General features: G+C 37.4%; 1 protein-coding gene across 1 annotated transcript in view; it reads left to right on the top strand.

Annotated features, from left to right (window-relative positions):
* SCAF8 (SR-related CTD associated factor 8) overlaps positions 1-21,260 on the top strand; it is a 54,659-nt gene extending 33,399 nt beyond the window's left edge. The window contains exons 8-20 of the mRNA XM_054393914.1: positions 1,945-2,024; positions 2,447-2,564; positions 5,697-5,828; positions 5,983-6,095; positions 6,634-6,827; positions 9,272-9,372; positions 14,087-14,200; positions 14,805-14,961; positions 15,897-16,027; positions 17,431-17,575; positions 18,102-18,182; positions 18,506-18,727; positions 19,369-21,260. Coding sequence (XP_054249889.1) covers positions 1,945-2,024; positions 2,447-2,564; positions 5,697-5,828; positions 5,983-6,095; positions 6,634-6,827; positions 9,272-9,372; positions 14,087-14,200; positions 14,805-14,961; positions 15,897-16,027; positions 17,431-17,575; positions 18,102-18,182; positions 18,506-18,727; positions 19,369-21,068 — 3,288 coding nt within the window. The 3' untranslated portion in view covers positions 21,069-21,260. The remainder of the gene's footprint in view (positions 1-1,944; positions 2,025-2,446; positions 2,565-5,696; positions 5,829-5,982; positions 6,096-6,633; positions 6,828-9,271; positions 9,373-14,086; positions 14,201-14,804; positions 14,962-15,896; positions 16,028-17,430; positions 17,576-18,101; positions 18,183-18,505; positions 18,728-19,368) is intronic.
* The last annotated feature ends 1,974 nt before the right edge of the window (positions 21,261-23,234 follow it).

Raw genomic sequence — 23,234 nt, 5'->3', positions numbered from 1 at the left:
TGGTAAAGAAAGATTTTTTCATCAACATTTTCTATACATTTATGTTCTATTCCTTCTGTTTTAATTTTTAAAGAGAGTATTATGATCTTTATAAAGAAATTTATTTCTTTTGGAATAAAAAGCTTTTTTCATTGCTTTAATTTCTCTCATTGCCATATGTGAACATACTCTTGTCTTAAGTAATTAAAGTAACAAGTGTAGCATTCATGGAAAGTTCTGTATTTTCATATGCATGTAGCATATGAATGTATGTATCCTAGCATAGTTAGATTAACTTAGGTATCCTAATACTTAATTTGTTTTAATTTCTGTTGTTCTATTATAGAGAGTAACCAGTTACAATTTATTAATAAAGGTCTTTCAGTTCAGAATTTTCCCTTCCATAGCTATTATGTTATTTAAAACAAACGTAAACAAAAAGTATGCTGCGCATTTGCCTGTCTTGGCTGTAAGTATTTTTGGTTTTCTCTGGCCTCAGTTTAACTAAATCATTTTTTTGCATGTCATAAATTGTTGACTGCTTTCCATTTGTTCTTTTTTTTTTTCCAGAGCATTAAGTAGTGTGTATTCTGTTATCTTCCTATCTACTTTGTCCTGATGGAAGATACATGATGATTAATAAGATTTTAAAGATGAGACTGGTTATTTTTGTAAAACTTGTATTTTTATCAGAGCAGCAGCATTTTGGAAATGCTTTACTTGAAAATGGTCTAGAATATGAAAAAAAATATAAAAAGAAGGTGGTGAGCTTGCTTTAAATGGAGTTCAATATATATGGTGAAAGTTAACCTGGATTTTAGCATCTCATCTCACATAAGATCAATGGTCTATGCTTCTGCATTTTTGCAGAAACATATTCAGTTCTACTTCCATATAAATTAGATAATTTCATTGAGAAAATAGTTCTAGAAATTCTTGATTGATGATTCTTCTTCTCTTATCCGTTGTTACTCTTGCTGGAGTCTGGTAACAGGGTAAACAGAACATCGTGAAAAACAAAATAGGCTACTGAATCATCATGGCTTGTTACTGGAGATGTTTTTCCCTTGGGATTTTGAAATGACTGCCCAATGTTCTCATCCTGTTGTTTTTTTTTCTTGAGACCAGGATTTGAGAAGAAGTTATGGTAGTTTGTAGTACAACACTGAGTGCTTTTCAGAGGACTACCAGGTGTAAAAATGTATGGACATGGGTCTGATAGCACTGCTCTATCTATACATAGTTACTGAAAAATGATAATCTCAGTAATAAATAATGTGTGCTGTATTACTTCATGCTTTAGTTCTGTCTTCAGTTAATAAACAAAACAAAATTTTTTTTGTTCAGCCAAACTACAGTGTAGACATTTTTACAGATAAACCAGGAAGTTTATCAAAGTCTTCTTTTTCCCTGTCAGATACCTTTATTTTTATCCCTGTGGAGGCTTATTCCTCTTACATGATAACACCTTGCTTTGGTTTTTTTTTTGCAGACTGTGTGAGAAGTTGTTTTCAAGGAACAGTATATTTGAAGGAATTCAGGTTGTCTAAATGACACATGTGTGTGAAAATACAATAATTCTTTGCAAAGTAATCAAGCTGTAGGTCTTCTCTTGATATGAGCAGACCAGTTTGCTGATTGCCAAAGGACTGAATAGTTGGCCTCTTCGTAGTAATTTCTTCTAATTAAAGGTACCATTACATAAAATTAATTATTTATTTAAGCTTTCCTCCAAATAGCTGTTATTTGCTATTGAAAGAAAACGTAGTTGTACATTTAACAGCAGCCAGGGCTCAAGAAAGCCATGGACAAAATTTGGTATTTGAAGCAGTATGACATTTAATTTTCTAATTGGGCTATTTTTTTTTTAACATTGAGAAATAAGAGCATTTTTTCTTTTGAAAAGTAAATACACAAAGTGACATATAAGAAGTAGTGAGTAATGCTTATTTTGCTTTCTCCTAGAAGCTGATGGACAGGTTTGACTTTGGGGAAGAATCTGAACAAAGTGAAGAGCCTAAAAAGGAAACTCCCACTTCTCAACTGTAAGATCAAGCTATGTTTCTTATGGAAAATGCTAAAATTTGCCTGATGCTAGTTAACATTAGGATTAAGTAGGAAGGAAAATGTTTTATTTTGTGGTTTTGTTTGGTTTTTTTTTATCCTGAAGTGTAACTATACTAAAACAGTAAGTAGAGAATAGAGTTTAGTAAATTAATGAAATATCTGGCACATAGACATACTAAGTATTCTTAAAATTCTTATTTTTTGTTGCCTTATCTTAGAGTTAGAATGTTCTTTGCTTTGCTATTTATGTTCATAGTGTTAAATTTGATAAAGTTGATAAAGGTGGATTTTTTTACACTTTTAGTTAAACTTAAAACTAAACTGTGAAGACCTATTTACCAACTAGTTAACTCAAGAAAATAACTTTTGTAGTTTTGTAATTTAAATTATCTCATTTTAGGCCTTTAGTACCAGAATCTGTGAACAACTCACTTTTTCACCAGCTAGCTGAACAGCTACAGCAACAAAATTTAGAACATCTCAGACAACAGCTTCTGGAGCAACAGCCGCCTCAAAAAGTAAGAACTCCACCTTGTGGCTGTCATAATAATTATTTTCTCCACTGATCAAAAAATTTGTATTCTAAAACAAAAACATTGCCTTGTTACTGACACTTCTGTTGTAATGAAAGTCTTTGTCATTAGTTGATCACCTAACAGAAGCTTGCAGAATAGGTGTAATAAGCAGAAGAAAGTACCCAAAGCAGATTAAAAAAAAAAAAAAGAATTGTGCAGGGTGTACATTTTGTTTCTCATAGGAAAGACTGACAGTGCTTCAGTTATTCAGCCCTTTATAAGGGGAAAATCACCTTTTTCCCTGTTGTCAGAAAAGAGAAGGTGAGCACTTAAGTGATTATGCTCCTGTCTTTAATGGGAGAGCAGTGTGCAAGCTGCTGCTGCAGAACAACTTAGAGGACAGAACAGAGATTGTGGATTACTTTACCCTACTAAACATTTAAGTCTTGGCTAGTGAATATGCTTTCTCTTGAAGAATCTGAGCTAAAGAATAGAGTCACATATATTCACAGATTCACAGACTGCACTGAGTTGGAAGGGCCCCTCAAAGATCATTTTGTCCAACCCCTCTGCAGTCAGCAGGGACTCATCCAACTAGATATGGCTGTCTACGGCTGCATCAAGTCCGACCTTGAGCGTCTTTAGGGACAGGGTCTCAACCACATCCATCAGCAGCCTGTTCAGTATTTTACCACTCTCATTGTAAAGAACATCCTTCTTATGTCCAAGCCAAACCTACCCTGCTCCAGTTTAAAACCATTGCGCTCATTGTATCTCTACAAGTCCCCCTAAAGAGTCCTTTCCCAGCTAAAGAGTCCTTCCCCAGCCTTTTTGTAGGTCCCCTTCAGATACTGAAATGTAGTTATAAGATCCTCCCAAAGCCACCTTCTCTTCAGGCTCAACAGCCTGTCATCATAAGAGAGGTGCTCTGGCCCTTTGATAATCCTTGTTGCCCTCCTCTGGACCTGCTCCAGCAGGTCTGTGTCCTTCTTGTGTTGGGGGGTCCCATAACTGGACACAGTACTCCAAGTGCGATCTCACCAAAGCAGAGTAGAGGGGCAGAATCACCTCCCAATCTGCTGGCCACACTTCTTTGATACAGTCCCAGGACATGATTGGCCTTCTGGCAAGTGTACGTTATTAGCTCAGGTCCAGCTTCTCATCCACCAGTAACCCGAAGTCCTTTTTTGGAGAGCTGATGTATTAAGAACTGATACTCAAGACAACTTAAGATTCCTTCTTAACTATGTGAATTTAGTCCTTTCTACATGAAAGTAAATTAGCTTATTTCTTCTGAGGTTACTTCTTGGTATTTAGCTGCTCTTTTCCCATCTTGATCCCATTAGAAAAAAAACCAGAAATGATATCTGCTTAATATCAAGACAGAATAGAAGTACACTTTCTGTGAAGTATTTAGATCTTGTTTCACAGTAAAATAGAAATCTTAGATTGAATAGTCTAGGGGACAAACTTAACAAACTGCTGTTAGGATTTTTAGTGTAACCTGTGCAAAGGTGCAATTGCTCAGCTTTCAAACAAGAATGTTGTTTAAGTTTTGTATTTATGACTTTGACTTTTTAGTGTTTAGAAAAATAGTAATTTAATTTTTACTACATACTATTTTCTTATTCTACTGCTTTATTTTACTGTGTTTCATTTTCATTTCTCATTTGAGTGATGCAGCTGACAAAGTTGTACAGTATAGCTACAGACTAAGGAGGTTTTGGGGTTGGTGGATATCTAGCAATTTCTGGCTTTAAACCAAAAAATGTAAAGGAATATAACTTGAAATAGCACATCTGTTTTAAGAGCTTTTGATGTGATGTATCTAAAAGCATACATCAAATTTGAAAATAAAAATGCTGAATGCCTACCGTACTGTAAAACAAGCAGAAATGGAGTTTGAATTAATTTAATCTCTGAAAGTAGGTTACAGTACACTTACGGGTAGAATGTTCATATGACTCACCCCTTATTATTTGATCTTCTATTCCAAGTCCAGAAGTTGTTTCCTTTCTGGTCCACTCAGCTTCTTGTCTAGTCACTACACAGAGGAAAATTTTTTTCACCTTTATAGCAGCTAAAAATACAAACTTCTGCTGGAACTACTCTGTAATGACTGGAGCGTGTTATGAGTGAGATTTTCTTTAATTCCATGTTTAAGCATCAGTGAGAAAGATCAAGGGAAGAGAAGGAACATACAACACAAACCAAAATTATTAAGGAAAAATTAGGAGCACAGAGCAAGGAGGAGAGGATGGACAGAGGCAGAAGAAGAAACACGATTTGTAGGAACTGATTATCAAGAAACAGGCTGAAAAAAGGAAAAATGTGGTGAAACAGATAATGTTGAAAGGAAAATGCAGGAACTGACTTGTAGTAGATTTTTTTGTTTATAAGATGTTTAACAATATGAAGACAAAACAATAAAAACCCTTGGAACTGCTTGTCATTCTGCTAACTTTCTACCATTCTGCTGATTAGAATATCTAGATTTCTTTACTTGAAGTGAAAGTGTAATGAGAATTACCAAAATGTTTTCCTGCAGTATTGGATTCTAGATGAAAATTACTTTTCAAAATTATCCTGTTAGCATTTCTGTGTATTTTAATTGTATTTCCTGGTTTTATTGAATTTCTTTCATATCTTACAAATATTTATTGCAAAGCTGTACTTTCCATCCAAAGTACAGGCCATTATATTTTTTTTCTCTAGGAAATCAAGAAGACAGTAGGTTTAGATTTTTTAAATTTGTTGGTTTCAGAACTGCTTGTTTTGTTAGGTCTTGTAATTGATGTGCTGACAGAAATGACACAGCACCCTGCATCATCTTGTAATGATTTGTCTAAAGTCACAGACTGTAAGAAAGTTTGGAGTTAAATGTAGTGTTTCCCTTATATTAATAACAGCATGTAATTTATTACTTCATGTGAATGGATATGTTGCCAGTGGGTATCTTTCAGTGTCAGTATGGCTGCTACAATTATTCTTTCTCCTGTGAGTTTTTGTTTTCAAGCCAGCCATATTAAGAAACAAATGTCATACTTTGATTTTTTTTAATTCAGAAAATAGTAATATTTTTATAGTCATGAATATTATTATTATTTTAATGGCATATGATTGTTTGTTATTTAGGCAAGCCCTGAGGAGAACCAAGAAGGAAATTTTGGTTCAGAGCACTCTGCCTCACCATCACAAGGGAGTAGTCAGCAGCAGTTTTTAGAAGTAGAAACCAATGTAGATGATTCAATGGATATTCAACAACAGGTAAAACCAATTTTAAATTTGATTACAGAAGTTGAAAGGAAAGCACAAACTCAGATGATTTCAGAATGAGTAATATGGATGCATGCTTCAATATAATTGTACATATTGTGATTACATTTATTAATTATTGAACATTTGTTATGCCTGACTTTAGGACATGGACATAGATGAAGGACAGGATGTTGCTGAAGAAGAGATTTTTGAGCAAGAAGAAAAGAAATCAGCTGTTCATTCAAGATCAAGAACCCGTTCAAGATCTCGTTCAAGGTTTCATAATTAACTTGTATTAAGTAAATGAACATTTTCTGAAACAAAGTTGCAATTCAATTTGTGATTATCATTCTGAATTCTGTCTTTTCCAAAATTGTTATGATCAGTTTATGGCAGTGGAAAAAGTGTTCATTTAGTATTTGTGTGTTAACATACAGACTTTCTGTATGACAGTTCATTTAGCATATCTGTGTTCTGCTTTAAATTTTTTGTGCCCTATTCAGGTAGCAAAAATAACTAACACTAGCAGCTGGTCAGATTTTCTGTGCCAGAAGATAGATCTTGTCATGAAACTCTTTGAATGGGTTTGGTTTTGAGCTCAAGGTGGTATGTTCTATTCTTAATACTGATAGCATGAAGTTTATTTCCTGAAGCAGTACACGTGAATATAACAGAAAAATCTAAATATGTAAAATATAACAGAAATGTCTGTATCATTTAACTACCAAGTCAAGTCTGTAGTTAGCAGATGACTGAATTAGATTTTTTTAAAATTACTCTATAACTCAGCATACTGAAATGAAGTATTTTGTAGGTCACCAAGAAAGCGAAGGTCTAGATCACGGTCTGGTTCTCGTAAGCGTAAACACAGAAAACGTTCACGGTCAAGATCAAGAGAAAGGAAGAGAAAGTCGTCTCGGTCATATTCCAGCGAAAGAAGGGCTAGGGAAAGGGAAAAAGAGCGTCAGAAAAAGGGATTGCCTCCTATACGGTCAAAAACACTAAGTGGTGAGTGGAAGCTGTTTACTGGTTTAATAATGTAGTATTAAAGGATAAAAAAAGGCCTTGCTTTTCATTGAAAGAACAACATTTAGTTTGAGTATTGTTACAAGATATGGTAACCATAATTTTTTTTTACCATTTATGAAACTTACAATAATTTCATCATAGAGTAAAGCAAGTATCATGCTATTCTACTGATGATTTTGCTCATACTGTTGCATCAGTGACACTACTTCTGAATAGGGTAGCAAAGGCTGTCCCTGAGTTCCAGTGTGCTTTCTCTTTCATGCTCTCTTCTATGGGATGGGGCATTTGAGGATGGCCAGCACTTGATCTGAAAATTGATAACGTGATAAGATTTAAATATGTTATATACACTTTGGACACTTTGCTGAGTAACTTAAGCAGAGGCGAGTTTTGTTAAACTTTTAGAGTGCTTTTTACATAGCAGGAACACAGAACAAAAGCAGAGAGGAACATGAAACAAGTAATTTGCTATCGTAAGACAGACCTTAATGATTGTATCCCAAGAAAGTATCCAAAACCCAGCTGGATTTCAGCTTCTGCAGAGCGTTGCTGCGCACTGTTGTTTCTACAGAGAATGTGCATACTAAAAAGAAGGAAGATAGCAGGGAGAAGGAGAACTTCCTCCACACAGCTGCTTAAATCAAAAGGAGTGTCCTTTGAAATGAGTGCTAGAAACAGTGAAATTGGGTGTAGTCACCTGGTGCTGTATCAGGATATCTCGTAGCTCCTTTTAGCAGGACTCTGAATTCTTGGGATGCAAAATTGTACTTATTTTTGTAACGAACTCCCAAATTTGTTTAGATATTTTATACACAGTTTCTGGTGTAGTTCTGCATTTATTTTGTGTTTTAAAACTGTTTCATTTATCTGAGAAGTTCAGCAGTTCAAAATTATTTTTTGAAATGAGTGTTCTATTCTCTTTGCATACATATTTTGCATCATTCCAAGGTGATTTTAAACTTGGAACTGAACTACAGTTAAGATACATATTTTTTTTCTTCTTTTGTTTTTCACATGAAAAGAATCACCTAAGTTTTATAGTTTAGATTTCTTCCAATAGTCCACAAAGCAGGGAGCTATGAGGTCATGTGAAGTGACCCAGCTCATGAAAGAAGGTACTAAGGTGGCTAAGGGAAGTGTGGAAACTTTTAGAGTAAAAAGAACTAACTAACTAAACAAATAAATAAGTTAGTAGGTAGGTAGGTAGGTAATTTCACCTGACAAGCATTTTACTTCATGAAATTCTTTTAGTGACAGCCGCTGTTACCGATTGCTGATGTCTGAAGAATTGCTTCATAGAGCTTAACACCATGAGAATCAAAAAGGTCATCTACAGGCATGAGTGGAACTGTTTCTGCCCAAGTCCTAAGGCTAGTCTTTCTCAGTACTGCTATCCACGGGAAATACTCGTTGACATAGGAATGCACAGCTCTGGTTTTCTAGTTTGGTGCACCAAGATTGGTACAAGAAGGATGTGTGATATATCAAGATGACGATGAAGAAAAAATGTTTCCTTGGTTCAGGATAGCGCAGGCCTGGGAGACCTAGGTTTGTTCTGCCTTAGGTCCTTTAAAATCCTGAGTAGGTTACTTGGGGTAGTAAAATATTTGAGGAAAACCACCAACATTGGCCTGATCTGTTGCTGATTTAGATCATCATGTGTTAAGTGGAAATAACTGCTATGATTTCATTGAGACTTGTGCACATAAACTGGTTAATATTTGGGGGAAAAAAAGAATTGGATCCATGTATGTATGGAGAAGGAAGTTTTAGCTCACATGTCAGTGTTTATATTTGGTGAGGCGGGGAGTGGTAGGCACTTCAGAGAGAAATTACAGGGGTCTGGCCTTGTATTGGAACTGACAAGAGTCAGAAGTATCGTGGATAACTTCATCTCAGTGATGGGCCTCAGATAAGTTTGTCTTTAACTGTTATACCCAAGGTAAAGTCAAATTTCTGTTTCTTTCAAGTGAAAATGCAGTGCATAGTACTGCAGCTAAGTTCCTTCTGTTACACATTTCTAGCCAGTTAGCACTTAGTCTTACTTCATTAAAACTGACTAAATCCTAGAGGCATGTTTTTACAGAACATGAAATAGAAATTATTTGTTTCTTTTTCCGAAGTAATTTCAACTGCAGTTCACTGTAGCACGTGAAAATCTACAGTTTTTTTTAATTTCTTTTATAACAACTTCTGTGTTTAAAGAAAAATGAAATAAGATGAATGAAGACTTCTACTATTTGTTTGGGGAATACCTGTTCGTAAATGTACTTATTTTCTGTATAATAAGTCATCAATTTACTGTTTTGGCTCTTTGATCAGTGATTTCTGTGTAATTGTAGAACCTTTTATATCCATGCTATAGAGTGTTTTATAAGCTTACATTCTAGTCTTTTGATTGATGTGAACGTGTCTCTTGACAGTTTGCAGCACTACTCTTTGGGTGGGTCAAGTAGACAAGAAGGCAACACAGCAAGATTTAACTAACTTGTTTGAAGAATTTGGACAAATAGAGTCAATAAATGTAAGTAAGCATGGGGTTACAGACTAGCAACCTAAATGTGCTTATACCTCTGAATTCCTTTTAGCAGCTTAAGGTTTTATTGAGGACACTTTTTTATCACTGTTTAAAAACTGTGGCTTTGATATTTGCTTGTTGGTTTCTGTGTGCTGACTTCTGAAGCACTAAAAGCTGTACACTTCATGGTAAACTGGCTTTTCCCAAGCACTGACAATTTACACAGTCTTTTAAACCAGGGTCTTAACAAAGAAGGAAGTTATGTCTTTTTTCATGTTGTGAGACAGCACAGGCATCATATTTCCTTGGACTAATGGACACATATTGTTGTGTATTCACATTAAAGGGGGCCTACAAAGGATGGGAGCAAGGACAGGTATCCTCGAAGGAATACAGAGAAGTTGTCTGAGTAGCCAGAGACCAAGTCAGGAAAACTAAAGCTCAGAATTAATCTGGCCAGGGACGTCAAAGACATTAACAAAGGCTTCTGTAGGTATGTCAGTATTAAAAGAATGACTAGGGAAAAAGTGGGCTCTTACTGGAAGGAAACAGGGGGATCTGGTCACCCAGAGTAAGGAGGAGGCTGAGGTACTCTCTGTTTTTTTGCCTCAGTCTTCACCAGGAAGGTCTCTAACCACACCTCCCAAGTTACAGAAGGTAAAAACAAGAGCTGGGAAAATGAAAGAGTTCCAACTGTAAGTGAAGATCAGGTTTGAGACCACCTAAAGAATCTGAAGGTACACAAGTCCATGGAACCATATGAGATCCATCCACAGGTCGTGAGGGAACTGGCATATGAAGTTGCCAAGCCTCTTTCCATCATATTTAAAAAGCAATAGTAATAGTAATCTGGTGAATATCACAGTGACTGGAAAAGAGGAAACATAACTGCCAGTGTCAGAAAGGGACAAAAGGAAGACCCAGGGAACTACAGGGTAGTCAATCTCACCTCTGTGCATGGCAAGATCATGTGCTAAAGCACATGAAGAGCAAGGAGGTGACTGGTGGCAGGCAACATGGCTTCACCAAGTGCAAATCGTGCCTGACAAATTTGGTGGCCTTCTGTGATCGAGTAACAGCATTGATGGACAAGAGGAGAGCAACTGATGTAATCTGTCTGGACTTGTGCAAAAATTGGACACTGTCCTCCATGACATCCTGGTCTCCAAATAGTAAAGACATGAATTTGATGGATGGACCACTCGACGAATAAGAAATTGACTTAATGATAACACTCAAAGAGTGATGGTCAATGACTCTGTCTTAAGCAGAGACGAGTGATGAGTAGTGTTACACAAAGGGTTGGCAACAGCACTCGTGCTGTTGGTGACTTGGACAGCAGGATTGCATGAACTCTCAGCAAGTTGGCCAACAACATCAAGCTGTGTGGTGTGGTTGACAAGCTGGAGGGAAAGGATGCCATCCAGAGCGACCTTGACAGGCTTAAGAAGTGGGCCAGTGCCAACTTCATGTTCAACAAAGCCGAGTGCAAGGTCATAATCTGCACATTAGTGCAGAAACAAGCAGAAGTACAGGCTGGGCAGAGAGCAGTCCTGAGGAGAAAGACTTGAAGTCCTGGTTGATGAGAAGCTTAAGATGAGCCAGCAATGTGTGCTTGCAGCCTAGAAAGCCAACTGTATCCTGGGCTGCATCAAAAGAAGCATGGCCAGCAAGTTGAGGGAAGTGATTCTCCCCACATTCTCTGCTTTTATGAGAGCCCACCTCGAGTACTGTGTCCAGCACTGGAGCTCCCAACACAAGAAGGTCATGGAACTGTTAGAGCAGAGGACCGTGAAGATGATCAAAGGGCTGGAGCACCTCTCCTGTGAAGACAGGCTGAGAGAGTTGGGGTTGTTCAGTCTGGAGAACAGAAGGCTCCAGGGAGACCTCATAGCAAGCCTTAGAGTATTGGGAAGGGGCCTATAGGACAGCTGGAGAGGGACTTTTTATAAAAGCATGTAGTTGCAGGATCACAGGATGTCAGGGGTTGGAAGGGACCCAAAGTGATCACCGAGTCCAACCCCCCTGGCAGAGCAGAACCATACAATCTAGCTCAGGTCACACAGGAACACACCCAGATAGGCCTTGAAAGTCTACAGAGAAGGAGACTCCACAACCTCTCTGGGCAGCCTGTTCCAGTTGTCTGTGACCCATACAGTAAGGAAGTTCACCCTTGTGCTGAGGTGGAACCTCCTGGACTGCAGCTTACATCCATTGCTCCTTGTCTTATCACAGGGAGCAAGTGAGAAGAGCCTGTCCCCTCCCTCCTGACACCCAGCCCTCAGATATTTATAAACATTTATTAAATCCCCTCTAAGGCTTCTCTTTTCCAGACTGAAAAGCCCCAGGGCTCTCAGCCTCTCCCCATAAGGCATGTGCTCCAGTCCCCTAATCATCCTTGTAGCCCTCTGCTGGACCCTCTTCAGCAGATCCCTGTCCCTCTTAAACTGGGAAGCCCAAAACTGAACACAGACTCAAGATGAGGTCTTACCAGGGCAGAGTAGAGGGGGAGGAGAACCTCCCTCCATCTGCTGGCCACACACTTCTTAATACACCCCAGGATCCCGTTGGCCTTCTTGGCCACAAGGGCACATTGCTGTCCCATGGATAACTTGTTATCCACCAGGACTCCCAGGTCCCTCTCCACAGGCCTGCTCTCCAGCAGATCACCTCCTAACCTGTACTGGTACAGTTTATTATTCCTCCCCAGATGCAGGACTCTGCACTTGTCCTTGTTGAACCTCATTTGGTTCCTCTGTGCTCAGCTCTCCAGGCTGTCCAAGTCTTGCCGGATGGCCGCACAGCCTTCAGCTGCATCAGCCAAGCCTCCCAGTTTGGTGGCATCAGCAAACTTGCTGAGCAGACACTCTGTCCCCTCATCAATGTCATTGATGAAGATGTTGAGCAGTGCCAGACCCAGCACTGATCCCTGGGGGACTCCACTAGTTACAGCTCTCCAGCTGAACCTGGCACCATTGATCACCACCCTTTGGACTCTATTTTGTAACCAGTTCCTAATCCACCTCACTGTCTGCTCTTCCATCCCACACTTCCTGAGCTTGCTCACTAGGATGTCATGGGAGACAGTGTTAAAGGCCTTGCTAAGGTCAAGGTAGACTACATCCATTGGTCTCCCTGAATCTACCCATTCAGTTATGGCATCATAGAATGCTATCAGATTAGTCAAGTATGATTTCCCCTTGGTAAATCCATGCTGACTGCTGAGGGGTAGTGACTTCAAACTGGAAGAACTTAGATTTAGATTAGACATTAGGAAGAATTTATTTAATGCTAGGATGGTGAGGTACTAAAACAGGCTGCCCGGAGAAGTTAGAGAGGCTCCAACTCTGGAAGTGTTCAAATCTCAGTTGGATGGTGCCTTGAGCAACCTGGTAGGGGATGTCCCTGCCCATGGCAGGGTGGTTGAAACTGAATGATCTTTAAGCTCCCTTCCAACCCACAGTGGTCCATGATTCCATGATGATTATTCTTGATTGCATCCCATACAGAGGATTCATTAATTGAAGTCAACGTGAATAAAACATTTGAAAAAAAAAATACTGTAAACAAGTATTTATTCTAAAATGTGATAATTAAAAAGATGGTTTTAATTAGGATGTACATTTCTTATTATTTAGAGTAATTTAGATTTAAATGTTTAGAGTCAAACTTCAGTGTTGCATATAATCCAGCATAATTCATATCCACATGAAAGAAATTTGGATTTTTGTCTCTTTCTTTAGTTGCTTTAAAGTGTTTCTCAAGCAATTTGATTAATTTGAGATAATATTTTTACTGCTTTTTCTATTATGTTAGTATATTCAAATATCAGGAATTTATCAGGAATATTTATCAGGAATATTTTTGTGGCGTTACAGAATATTTTTAAAAGCTTCAAGTTAAACCCCATAACCTGATATTTATGCCTCATTTTGAATCGCAGGGACTATCAATTAAGAAAGTTGAAAGGAAAGTAATGTAACAACGATAATGGCCCAGTGCCTGTTACATTTCAGAGGCAGAGCATATTGAAAATTGCTTAGCCCATGCATTCCACAAAGCTTTAAGTAACAAGGATAATACTGCTGTATATCTTGTTGTATAACATATTTTGATAGGAACTGCATTAAAATCTGTCCTTTTTTGTTCATTATCTTACTGTGTGCTCCTGAAAAGCATAAAAGCACACACATGTTTTTGACTAAAACAAGCGTTTGTCATATGTGTTTTGCCCACTTCCAAAGATTACTTGCCACATTGTACTTTTCTTTCCTAAATAAAACATGAAAGGTAGTGGAAATCATGCTCCAGGAATGATGACTCTACCCTTCAGAACTGCAAGATAACTACTAGAGTGCACCTCTATTAAAGCTTGCAGTGATTTTGGAGCTTAATAAGAGGTGGCAACCTCTGCTTTTCAGAAGTTGTCATAGTATAGCTCCCAGTTCTTTCCTGCTCCCTGTCATTCAAATCCTTCATGTCATTTTTAGCACCTCTTCTTCAGTTTTCTGAGTTTCTTGAAAGTTTTATACCTGAAGTACCATGCCAGTATGACTCTAAAGTTTTGCAGATGCTCAAAAGTGTTAACATTGCTGATTAAGGTAACAATTGTTTACAGTGTAAGCCTTTCATTTTTCAGTATTAGTGTACTTAGTGTAGTTACATAATCTGAAGTAACAATTTTCATCTTTTTTAAGACTGTTTTTTTTTTATTCCATAGATGATTCCCCCAAGGGGTTGTGCTTATGTCTGTATGGTTCATCGACAAGATGCATATCGTGCTCTTCAGAAACTTAGTTCTGGGTCCTATAAAATTGGATCTAAAATTATTAAGGTAAGTTGATTTTTGTCCAAGGTTGCTGTCCATTTCAAGCACAGTACCCTTAATGTGAATTTTAGTTGCGTCTAATCGAGTGTGCAACACGGAGAAAAATGAAACAGGAATATGTAATTTGTTTGTTTGTTTCTTTCTGTAAGGTGGAGATTTTAACAGGTGACTTGAGAGATAATAAAACAAAATTGGGAATTGTTACTCAGGAAATACTTGAAGAGCATTTCATGTATGTGCTAGTGATAGGCATACAAGACTATAAACAACCTGAGTCTTGTACTAGACTGTGTGAATCACTTCATATTAATTTTGGTGGTATTCTTATGGTTAAGTATATGATCAAATGCTGAACTTTTTTATGCTTTCTTTGATGCTTCAAATACTGCTATTTTTAATTTCCCTATCTATATGTTAGAATTAATGTAGAAGATATTAATGTTTTTTAATGTAATTAATCTTTGACAAAGCTGTTGCAGAGGCCATGTAAATTTTCTGCGATTTCTACCACTTAATCTATCATGACAGAAGTATAAAGGAAATTACCTGAAATTCTCTATTCACAGGTTGCATGGTTTAATTGGATTATCTGGTTGGGTTTTATTTTCAGATTGCCTGGGCTTTGAATAAAGGTGTGAAAACAGAATACAAACAGTTCTGGGATGTAGATCTGGGAGTTTCATATATTCCTTGGGAGAAAGTAAAATTAGATGATTTGGAGGGCTTTGCTGAAGGTGGCATGATCGACCAGGAAACAGTAAATACAGGTATGGACATGAACAGTGATTCTGATAGCTAGAAAATGTGTTTATTCTGGTAATCACAAATCATTAGAAAGTTCATTGGTTTAGCTGATATGTGCTTCTGTTCAGCTTACACCAATTTTACTAGTTACTTATTTACAATATGAATGACACTGTAATCCTGAAGTCTAGATTGTAGATGTGTAATTTGTTAATTGTGACAATGAGGCACCAGTGGCAAAGTGGAATTAATTTAAGCAAGCTGTTAAAAGCGTTTTTAAAAACAGTTTGTTGTGTACTAGTTTCAAACCATGTAAAATAGATCTGGGTATGACTGTGAAAAGTGTTATATTGAGGTATAAGGTTTGGAGTGGGAACTTGTCCAAGCGAAGCATATCTTAGCTGAACTTTAAGGTTTTTTTTTCCAGAAAATCAAAGAGAGAGGAAATCAAGCAATGTTAGACCTTACTCTGAAATCCATTTAATCATGAGGTTTGATAGGTTTGTAAAAGATTGATGAGTATCATATGTTTTTGAATCAGATCTAGCACCAAAAAACTGGAAGGGTTGGGATGAGGTTTGTTTAACATGAAGATTCTCTGTCACTCTACAGTAGCCAGATGATAACGTGTATGTTGACAGCAGCAGTTTTGGGAGTATACTCTACTACAAATTCATAACAGAATGATTGGTGAAAAAACTTGGCAACTTTTGAAAAAACAGTTTGTATGCAGACATAATTAAACAGTATTGCAGTGATTAAAGATATTTTATGTTCTTTAAAATATATAATCATAAACATTTTCACTTGCTTCTTTTCATAATAAGTTTGAGGGTTATTTGTATTCAGTCTATATACCAGATAACAATTTATTGTTTAAGAAGACTTTGTAGTATTTAAACAAAAATAATTCATTCATTACATTTTAATATTAAATATGTACCTTTTTTTTTTTAAGAATGGGAAACAGCCAGAAGCTCAGAAGCTGCTAAAGAAAATACTCAAACTACTCAGAGTGCTGAAGTTGATAAGAGTACAGTTATTACAACACAGACAGAAGCTTACACGCAGCCAGTCACTATGCTGCAGGTTTGTATAAGTTTGAATTTGCAAAACCTTCACAGAACTGGAGGAGAAACTTTTAATTCAGTACAGTTAAATTTTAATGCTGAGTTAAAGTTCTTAAATCACCAATACTTAAGTTCTGCATCCATATGTGTTTATCTGAAATATTTTAGAGTAGAATCAGTTGCTGTGGTTGAGCAAAATCTTAGTTTCATGTGCACAACATAGCCCAAGTTTGTGTAGAATTTGCTTGAAGGCTTAGATATTGAAGACAGAGCAATTGCAAAGAAAAAAAACCAGTCCTATCCCTCGCCGAAAAGAATCCAAACAAAACCAAATCAACACAAGAATCACCCCTCCAAGAAAAACACAAACAAATAAAAAACCCCACCCAAAACCCCCCACCAAACTGGCATGTTAGGGTTTTTTTTAAGGAGAAATTAAAAGGAGCTTACAGAAAGTATTTTGCTGCTAGAGGAAGATATATTTCTGTAAGTTAAGCAATAAAATATTCTCTCTTTCACTTGTGCTTGTTTCTTCTCTACTTGTCTGCTTTTCCCTATATTAGCTTTGAGTACAAATTTAATTATTTTCTCAATAATTTTGGGCAGGATTTTGTAGGGACTGTAATCTTCAAAAGATATGATTACTGAATTAATGTGTGGTTGCACTCTGTACACAGTAATTTATGAGAGTCTTTAATTCTCTCCTGTATTTTTCTTCTTCTGCTAAAAAGAGAATTATTAACATCCAGTCAGTAACAAGGTATTGTGGAAGGCTAGAAGACTACAGTGTCATTTTTCTTGAGTATACTACACTACACATTTATCAAGTATAAGTACAAATGCATTTTTGGCAAACTTCTTTAAATCCTTTTTATGGTGACCATATGAAATCATAAAGTGGGAAACATTTGCTTAATACAATTTTTTTTCCTATTCATATAATTACTTTTTTGTCTTTCCTAACATGTGTAGATATTTCCAGTAATTGAGCTGGCATAAAATCACTGTGGAAGATAACATAGTTTCACTTACTTGCATTGACTTTTGAGCTTAATTTTTTTCTAATGTATTTTCCTAACTTTTCTCTATCTCCCTTTCTGCATTCACCTGTCTCCCACAGGATTTTTTAAATTCTTGAATAAGTATAGTGCTTAATTATATTTTAATGTTCTTTTTAGAATAAAGACAACAGGATTCTTCTAGCATCCGTGTGTACCTGTAATGTAGGTACCACCATATCAGCATGATCTTCACCATTTCAGAGTGCAGTCTAATTCTTTAGAGCGCTCAGAATGTAGACAAAGCCTTTGGTACATTTACTGCTCAACATGAATTGCAGCTGAATCAGTTTATCCTTCTTTTAATGTCATTGACCACTGTTAAGTATTGAAGTTGCTTGGTTTTTCTTTTCCATGAATAAAGATTCCCGTGGCTCCAGCTGTGCCTGCTGTTAGCTTGGTTCCACCTGCATTTCCTGTCACAATGTCTGTCCCTCCTCCTGGTTATAGTGCAATTCCTCCTCCTCCCTTCTTGAGAGCAAGTTTCAACCCTTCGCAGCCCCCTCCAGGTAAGTTGGTAAAAATGAAGCTGAATATGTAATGAGTATATTCAGTTTGTGTGCTTCTATGTACATTGCTTTGTATAGTTTTACATTGGCTATTGGTTATTGTTTGAGCCAGTTGACTTTTGATTCTTTAGTATGAAATTTCTTACATTTAACTGAATATTATTCTTACCAGTATATTCTATTGAGAATAGGAATTAAAGCAAATTTTAATTTTTTTAAATTTTATTTTGATAAAAATGAAAATTTCAAAATCCCTAAGATTAACCTCTTTTCTTGGGAAATTTGAAGCTCTTAATTTTCTTCTTTGGATATTGCTGGCAGAAATCAATTCTAAAGATGCACATGCAGATCACCTACAGTAAGATGGGTTTGGGTTTGGAAATAATAACTGCCATTGTCTCTTTCCACTCATTTGATGCTTGCTAGACTTCCGTGATGCAGTTTTGCAGGATGATGTGGACAAGCTTTTACTGCAAAACTTTATTTGTTTCCCCTGTAATAATTTTGTTGGTTTTTTCCCACATAGGTTATATGCCTCCCCCAGTTCCACCTGTGGTTCCGCCACCTGTGGTCCCACCACCTGTGGTCCCACCAGTTGTTCCAACACGTAAGTTTGATTCTTCTAATAACTTGTTTGTGTGTTACAAAAAGTTTACTATGTACTAACTAGAAAAAAACAAAGTGGGGGGGGGACTGGGCTAAATTATTTATTATTGTATGCATATTTTCATATTTGAACCTGACTGTAACATGGTCTGTACTAAAACATTAAATATTGCAGTGCTGATTGAGAATCAGATATTGTTATTAAAACCTATAACACTTAGGGTAATTAATTTCACTTCAATTTATCATCTTGACCTCTACCAGACTAGTCTTGAAAGCTTGAATATATAATTATTGTGGTACACTTCTGTTACTTCTCTACAGCTTTAGTACAACCTCCATTACCAATTGCACAAGAGACAATGAAGGATGTCCCTTTTGCTGGCCTTGTTCTCCCAGTTGGCACAGTTACTAGTAATCTGGCTACTCCAACGTTATCTGCTGGAAGCGTTTTTAATCCTTTGCCGGTCAACAAACCAGAACCAGATGAAAAGGGATCACATCTTACAGACCTGCAGATTTCTTCCAGTGAAAACAACAGATCCGGTAAGAAATGTTTTTGTTGTCTGATACAATTCCATACAGGAAACATCATACTTCTGAGGGTTTTTTTGCAGATCATAGTCCATTCCACTAATAACTACATAGCATGAAGTTGCAGGCTCTGTATCATTTTCAGTTTAAGTTGAGGGTTGGTGGGAATCATCTTTGTCATCATCTGGTCATTGATTTCTACCAGCTTATGCTCAGGGTTATTTTCTTCATGCACTCAAGAACTAAAGCTGTGACTGGGAGTGCTTTGGAAAACTTCTTTAAAAGTGCATTCTTACTGCACAAGTGTCAGTGAGCAGGAGAGAGTAGGACAGTATAAATGTATAGAATTTTATCAAAGATTTTAATACTGCCCTTCATAAATTTGGTAATAGCTGTAGGATTTGTCAGTTTTAAGCTGCTGTACATTCCTTGCTATGTAGAGATGTTAATTTTTGTGGCATAAAGTCTGTTTATCACCAATGTGATTGCTTGCGTGATTTATGTGTGTTTGTTACAAAAGCTGATATAGACCTCGCCAGCAGTATCATCACTGAATGCATTAACTGAATATGAATTAAGCTGCATTTTGTTATGAATGCTATGTGTTTCACTGACATTTTCTGTTAACTGTCCTTCTTGTTGATGCGTTTTAGTGCAAAGTGATGTCTCAAGTAGCTCTGGACTTGTTGGAGGAGTGCAGCCACCAAGCGTCTCAAGCAGTTCTGGGCTTACTGGAGAAGGTCAACCACCCAGTGTCTCAAGTAGCTCTGGACTTGCAGCAGGAGTACCACCGCCCAGTGTTTCAAGCAGCTCTGGACTGGTGGGAGGAGTGCAACCACCCATCGTTTCAAGCAGTTCTGGGCTTGCAGGAGGAGTGCAGCTACCTACTGTCTCCAGTAGCTCTTCTCTTGGCGGTGGAGTTCAGCCGAACAGCGTCTCAAATAGCTCTGGACTTATGGCTGGAGTGCAGCAACCAAATGTCCCGAATAGCTCAGGGCTTCTAGCTGGAGTGCATCCACCCAGCATCTCAAGCAGCCCTGGCCTTCTGACAGGAATGCAGCCACCCAGTGTCTCAAGCAGCTCAGGAGTTCTGGCAGGAGTACAGCCACCAATTGTCTCAAGCAATTCTGGGCTTCTGTTAATGCCACCACCCAATGTTTCAAGTAGTTCTGGACTGATGGGAGTGCCACCACCAAATATTTCAAGTAGTTCTGGACTTATGGCAATGCAGCACCCAGCTGGGGTTCAAAACATGCCTCATTTAAATATTAGTAGTCCAAGGATGCCAGGAATGCCTCTCATAGATATCCGTCCAGGCCTAATGCCCCATTCACCTGGACCAAGGTTTCCATTGATGCAGCCAGGAATCCCACCACAGCGTAGTATTCCTCCTCCTGCAATCCTTGATCCATCTCTTCACCCACCACCTCGAGGTCCTTTTCCTCCAGGAGATATTTTTAATCAAACAGAAAGACCTTTTGGAACACCAGGAAGACAAAATATTGATAGCATTTCTAACCCAGAGAAAAGGCTGTCAGTTGGAGGCGATAACATTCAGCAGGAAGGAGACAGAGATTATCGCTTTCCTCCAGTGGAAAACCGAGATAACCTTAACAGACCATCTCCAGTAGATGTCAGAGATTCTGTTGGACGACCACCAGTTGATCCAAGGGAGGGTATAGGAAGGCCTCCAGCAGATGGAAGAGAACACTTCGCAAGACCGCATGTAGACATGAGGGAAAATTTTGGAAGACCAGGTATAGATAACCTTGGTCGAAGAGAGCATTTTGGTTTCAATTCAGACAAGCACTGGGGGCAGAGAGGAGATTATGATGAAAGAGAGCACCATGCCTTCCCTGTTTATGGTGGCCCAAAAGGCTTCCATGAAGACAGAGAGAGGTTTCGGCATGTAAACTATAGATTTGATAGCAGAAGTGGTCCCAGTTGGAATAGAGGATTTGAACAAGATGCTCACAGAGATTTTGATGACCGCAGAAGACCCTGGGAAAGACAGAGGGATAGGGATGACAGAGATTTTAATTTTTGCAGAGAAGTTAATGGGAACAGGTTTGGAAGAGACAGAATGTCAAACAACTGGATCCCTCCTCCACATCCACGGGTTTTTGAATATTTTGATGGGGCCACTTCCCAACGCAAAGCTGATAGTATGCCCCAGGTAAATGGTGAAAATACAGAGACAGAAAGTCAACCACCAACTGCACAGGTGCAGGACGATCCAGAACTTTATGAAAAACTGACATCTTCCGTCGAGATAAACAAAGAGAAGAGTGACACAGAAGCTGATATAGAAAGTGAACCAGTGGTAGAAAGCACAGAAACTGAGGGGACATAATCATCACTCAGTAGGTAAAAGATACCTTTTGTAAAGTTGTCATCTCTCTGTAATAGATAAATGGCCGACTGGACCATAGCAGTTCACTTTTGTCTGCCAGAATTAAGTTAATCTGATGTTCATGTTCATCTTTCACTTAAATAACTGTACAACTGACTTGTATAGAACACTGTTCTTAATTTGAACATGGTAGGTGAGCTTTTTTTTTTTTTTTTTTTAAATTTCTCTGCTAAAGCTTAAACTTTCCCCCACTTGCTTTTAATTTCACAAAGATAAAATAACAGCTTGTCAAACAAAGACTTCCTATGGAAGAAAATGGAATTTTTTAGATACTACCCTTAGGTTGGCTATCGAAATTGTTATACTTGAAAACAGGTGCTGGTGTATCTTGTCCGTGTTTTTAGGCTGCTGCAGAGTTTTAAAGTATAGACAAAGCTGTCATATTATATGTTCCTACAATTCGGCAGAAAAAGAAACGGCCCATGTTATTTAAGGAGCATAACACAGAGATTAAAAGTGATTTTGTAAAATCTACACTATAGTCTCTGTTTTCTCTAAAGTAAGTGTTTGTGATTTGTTCCTCGTACTGCAGTGGGTTTAAAAAAAAATGAAAAAATACATTTTAATGTTGGGTGCATTTTGTTTTTAGATGCCAATAAAGCATATTTGTTTGATAACAGTGTTCTAGGTATTGTATTTTTTTAAAAGACATGCAAGATATGATATGTGCTTAGATAGTTGTTGCAGAAGGTTTATATTACTTTTGTAAGACCAATGCAACAGTCATATGTGCAAGAAGCATATGGTTTTTTACATCAAAAATCATGCAGCCATACTAGTTTATGTAAATAACATGTATGTAAATACTTTGTGTAAACTGTTTGAAGATACCACTTTTTCTGTGCGTGCCTGTGTATGTGCACACACTCACAGAATATTGTAGACAGTTCAATAAAACTGAAATGAAATTAGGTTGTAAAAATTTACCTTTCACCTTCTTTAGGTAGTAAGATAAAGCTTATTTCACTGCAAGCTTATATTTACCTTCTCATGCTCATTGTTACGATGTTCTTACTACTTATAGAAGGTGGAACATGATATTCTGTAAGAATATACAGTAGGATTTTAGCTTACTTTTTAAAGTGCAGATATGCATGAAGCCAAAACTTAAGCAAATACTTGCATTGTTTTATTTTGTAAAATATTTGGTATTCTGGATAGATAGTGACAGTGTTCCAGTACTTTGTGGTTGGTTGTTTTCAGTGACTCAAAGTCCAGGAATGTTGCACGAAAACTAAAAATCTGTTGTTGGACTAAAAACCCTTACATGTCTTTGACAGAAATAAGGGGAGCTTTGTGTTTTGATGGCTTAATATTGAAGTAGAGCCTCTTGTTACATTGTTGAGATTAACTGGCTGCTTAGGTAAAATAGTAGCGCTATTCTCTCCTGTTTCAGCTGCTTTACTGCTTGGGTATCCTTTAAATTGGTGGTAAAAGATTTGGCTATGGGATAATGCCAGATTTCCAATTTGTTCCACTCAAGTGCATTTCACCAACTTCTTTCAACGTATCTTCTGTGAAATTCTGTGTCTGAAAGCATCCGTTCATTCAGTTCTAAGAAAGTTGGTTTTTCTCTTGCATAATAGGATCTAAGAGTAGATTCTGTTACATGAATACCTGTTTGGTAGAAGAAACATTTTTTAGCTCAGATTAGAATTTTGATCTTTACCATTAAAGTGTTAACATGCAAGTTTTAATTCCCTTTCTGCTTCCCCCAAAGGGATGAAAGTATGAGAATGTCACGTGAGTGTAAAGCATAAGCATGCCTTTGAATGTAGAAGCAAGTTACGCATGTGTGTGTTGCCCTCTCCCTCTGGGAGCTGGAGTATTTTTCATGCTGTGTCATGGCTCAGTTTTTTAATTACAGAGACTTTTATTCTGGATAGTAAACAAACTATCAGCTTAATGAAGGCAGCCCTTTGAAAGAGTGGATTTGCATTAATGATTCTTATCTACTGTGCAAGTAGTAGTCGTTAGGAAGTAGTGAGGTATGCGTTAAATAACTTTTTGCTTTGTAATAGACCTTGCTGATGTGTTTATTAGCAGAACGTGTCTCCAGAGTCGAGATGAACAATGTTTAAGATAAAATATCTTCATGAGCAGACT

Source organism: Indicator indicator, chromosome 2 (genome assembly GCF_027791375.1).
Source record: "Indicator indicator isolate 239-I01 chromosome 2, UM_Iind_1.1, whole genome shotgun sequence".
NCBI lineage: Eukaryota > Metazoa > Chordata > Aves > Piciformes > Indicatoridae > Indicator > Indicator indicator.
This window is presented reverse-complemented; position numbering and strand designations above follow the sequence as displayed.